This window comes from Triticum aestivum, chromosome 4A (assembly GCF_018294505.1).
Source record: "Triticum aestivum cultivar Chinese Spring chromosome 4A, IWGSC CS RefSeq v2.1, whole genome shotgun sequence".
NCBI classification, from domain to species: domain Eukaryota; kingdom Viridiplantae; phylum Streptophyta; class Magnoliopsida; order Poales; family Poaceae; genus Triticum; species Triticum aestivum.
The window spans coordinates 531,935,964-531,940,139 of NC_057803.1; the positions used below are offsets into that span (position 1 = coordinate 531,935,964).

At 49.3% G+C, this 4,176-nt stretch overlaps 1 protein-coding gene across 1 annotated transcript; it reads left to right on the plus strand.

Annotated features, from left to right (window-relative positions):
* Nucleotides 1-206: 206 nt before the first annotated feature.
* On the plus strand, nucleotides 207-1,369 carry LOC123082215 (probable carboxylesterase 18). Its single transcript, XM_044504590.1, has one exon. The coding sequence runs from the start codon at nucleotides 408-410 to the stop codon at nucleotides 1,311-1,313; it is 906 nt and encodes a 301-aa protein (XP_044360525.1). The 5' UTR covers nucleotides 207-407; the 3' UTR covers nucleotides 1,314-1,369.
* The last annotated feature ends 2,807 nt before the right edge of the window (nucleotides 1,370-4,176 follow it).

The window sequence follows — 4,176 nt, forward strand, 5'->3', positions numbered from 1 at the left end:
CCCGGACATAAGAAATCACAGAAAACTTCATCAACACACCTAACCTAGTAAGTAATAACCTCATTATCACTGCAGATCAGGAAAACCAGAGATCACTCGAGCGATAACCCACACTCCCAAGTCTCAGACAAGACAAGTCTCCACCAGAGAGGCAGAGAGCAAAAATGCTAGACATACAAAGACTTACACGCTTTTACACGCTCCTTCCGTCTAACAACCAATCACAAACCTCTCTTTCCCTGATTTTTAGGGGGATGGGCCGCCCCGCTCACCTATTGACCAATCAAGATTAACCATCATGTAAAAGCCTGTAAATCATTTGTACCCGTTACCCAACCACTACAAATTCTACTCAAACCAGCCAGCAACGCAAATGCACCTCCAGAAGCGGAAGGCGCACGACGACAATGGCTGAGGAGCCCCCGCCGGCGAGTAGGCCGAAGCCGCCGATGTCGCGCATCATGCGCCTATCCCTCAGGGCCGTGGACTACGTCGCCGACGCCACCCGCCGCGCCGACGGCACCGTGAACCGCCGCGTGCTCTCCCTCCTAGACCCGCGCGTCCCGGCCTTCTCCTCCCCGTGCCGCGGCGTCGCCTCCCGCGACGTCGTCGTCGACCCGACCCTCCGCGTTCGCGCCCGCCTCTTCCACCCAGCGAGACCCGCCGGCGACGCCAAGGGAGCGCCTCTCCCCGTGATCGTCTTCTTCCACGGCGGCGGGTTCGCGTTCCTCTCCGCGGCGTCGCTGGCCTACGACGCCGCGTGCCGGCGCATCGCGAGGTACGCCTCCGCGGCCGTGCTCTCCGTCGACTACCGCCGCGCCCCGGAGCACCGGTTCCCCGCGCCCTACGACGACGGCCTCGCCGCGCTCCGCTTCCTCGACGACCCGAGTAACCACCAGGCGGACGTCCCGCTCCAGACCTCCCGCTGGTTCCTCGCCGCGCTCCGCTTCCTCGACGACCCGAGTAACCACCAGGCGGACGCCCGCACCGACTGGATGTGGCGCGCGTTCCTCCCGGACGGCGCTGACCGCACTCACGAGGCCGCGTGCTTCACCTCCCCTGGGGCAGCCGCTGGCGTGGACAGCCCGGCCTTCCCGCCGGTGCTGCTCGTCATCGGCGGCTATGACCCGCTTCAGGACTGGCAGAGACGGTATTGCGAGATGCTGAAGGACAGCGGCAAGGACGTGAGGGTGTTGGAGTACCCGGACGGCATTCACGCGTTCTTCCTCTTCCCTGGGTTCGATGACGCGCGCAACCTCATGACACGCATCGCCGAGTTCGTCGGCGAGAGCGACGATGGCGGCAGCGAGTAACCCTTATTCCACGCCTGCTTGCTTGGGTTGGTTGGGACTTGGGAACCTGGATGCCGTGTCGGATGCGTCGTTTGGTACTTCTGGCTGCGACATTCTTTTGGTTTTGGGAATTGCTAACTCATATCTAGATGATATTTAAGGATGTCACATCTAAGTCCAGGGCCGTCAGATTATATATATCTTTAAAACTCGTGCAAAGTGATCGTTCCTCGCACGCTCGTGCACGTCGCGTTGACGTGCCTGTGTCTCAACACGAGATTGGGGTGGGCCGTCTTGTTTGTGGGCTTTTTTCTATTTTGTCTCGGGCTGGTCTGCACCGTTTGACATGTTTGTGGTTTTTTTTCCGTTTGTCTCAGTTGTGGGCTTCCATGTACTGTGGTTGAAATTTCTCAAAAAAAAAAGTACCATGGTAAGAGAACAGTCAGAGAGAGTTGTCCCTATTTTCTCTCAAGAGGTGCTCATTCATTTTCTCACGTTGCTGTTTTTTTTCCTACAGTCCTTCACGTGAGGAGTGGGTTGGAAGTGAAAAGGGTGGAGTGAAAGTAAGTGATTTTCCACTCCCATTTGTTTTTTATTTATATTTTCTCTCTTTTTTCATTTCTTTTTCTTTTTCCTTTTTATTTTTATTTTTTTTAAATCTTGATTTTTTTTCACTATGTTATCAATTCAATTTAAATGGCGTGCAAATCTTTGTTGGGTTGTTTTGTCGAGTGTGTCCCGTGTTGTGTGTATTGTGTCTACTTATCGGTCTGCTCGTGTTTGTATCTTTTGTTGGGACGTTTTCATCGCGATCTAGGGGTCATAATTCAAATTGGTTTTGTTAATTCTCACTTAGATGGGAGTTAACAATGTCTCATTTAACTCATATTCTGTTAGATATACGTGCTCCTGAGTTGTGCTGTTGTCGTCGTGTCGTATTTTATGTTTGCCCCTTGTGAAGCAGTGATGCCTGATGTGACTTTTTTAGTGGGCCATTTTCTGTTTTTAGTGGGCTTTTTTAGGGCTACATGTCTTTCTATTATCTGTCTTTATTTATTTTGGTTCAATTGGGTAGCTAGAGAAGAGATTTTTTTCCTTTCGAATTTGCTAAATCTCATCTTTGTGATGTCTCATCTAACTCCATAACCGAACGATTTGTTTGCTTTAAGATTTGCACAAACTTGATCATGCGCACTTATGTCAGCTTGTTTTTTTGTCGCGCGTCCTCTTCGCCCCATTTTGTTTTGTGTTGGCTTGTTCTTGTGATTCTTTTTACACGAGTCCATATATGTTGTTGTTTGAGGGGCGTGACGCGTTTCTCTTTTTTTCGTTTTCGCTATGCATTTTGATCTAGTGGAGAATTTGTAGAGTCCACTCTTCACTCGCAAATGGTCTTGTAAGTCCACCCTCGACTAGCAATGGGCATGTATTTTGTTTTTCATTACAGTTGCAAATCTACACTCGACTTGCAACTGGGTTCATAATTTGTTATTGTCCCAGTTGCAAGTCCACCCTCCACTCGCAAATGGTCTCGTAGTTGTCCCAATTGCAAGTCCACCATCGACTAACAATGGACATGTATTTTGTATTTCATTGAAGTTGTAAATCTATACTCGACTCGCAACTGGGCTCGTAGTTTGTTATTGTCGCAGTTGCAATTCCACCCTCGACTCACGAATAGTATTATAGTTTTGTGTAGCTGTCCTGGATGCAAATCCACTCTTGACTTGCAACTAGACTCGTAGTTTGTTTCATCTCAGTCGCTAGTCCACCCTCGACTCGCAACTTGTATCGTAGTTTTTCTAGTTGTCCCAGTTGCAAGTGTACCCTCAACTTACAACTTGTATCGTAGTTCAGTGTACTTGTGCCTGTTGCAAGTCCACTCTTGACTCGCAACTAGGACCATAGTTTGTTTCATCCCAATTGCAAGCCCAGCCTTGACTTGCAACTCGACATGTATTTTATTTTTCCTCCCAATTGCAGGTTCACCCTCGCTCACAAATGTATTTTGTGGTTTGTTTTATCCCTATTGCAAGTCGATCCATGACTTGCGACTAGGCTCGTAGTTGTTCCAGTCGCAAGCCCACCCACGACTCGCAACTGAAGCATGTTTTTTTTTTGTTTTTTCATCACAGTTGTAAGTCCACCCTTGACTCGCAACTGGGCACATAGTTTGTTTATCCCGATTGCAACTTGACTCTTGACTCACAACTACGCTTGTATTTTGTAGTTGTCCCGGTTGCATGTCCACTCCCGATTCACAAATGTGCTCGTAGCTCTTCTAGTTGGGTGTCCACCCCTCAGCTAGAAATTGGGCATGTGTTTTGTTATCCCAATTGCACAGCCACGCTCGACTCGCAACTGGGCTTTTGTTTGTTATTGTTCCGCTTGCAAGTCCACCCTCGACTCGCAAATGGTATCATAGTTTTGTTTCATCCCAGTTGCAAGTCCACCCTTGACTCACAACTGGGATCGTAGTATCCTAGTTTTCCCAGTTGCAAGTCCACCCTCGACTCGCAAGTGGGCACATAGTTTGTCGTTGTCCTAGTTGTAATTGCGTCCAACCTCGATACACAACTAGGCTCTACCAATATTTCTCCTAGTTGCAAGTCAACCCTCCACACGCAACTGGGGTTCCAATCCTTTTTTGTCCCATTTTTGCAAATCCACCCCCGACATGCAACTGGGGAGCCTATATTTTTTTCGTACCAGTTGCAAGTCCAACCTCAATACGCCACTGATCCCAACCCATTTTTCTCCAAGTTTCAAGTCCACCCTCGAGTCAAAATTGGGTTGCAACTCCACCTCCAAGATGCAACTGAGGCGGAGCCCGCCTTTTTTCTAGTTAAAAGTCCACCCTCGATACACAACTAGACCAAAACCC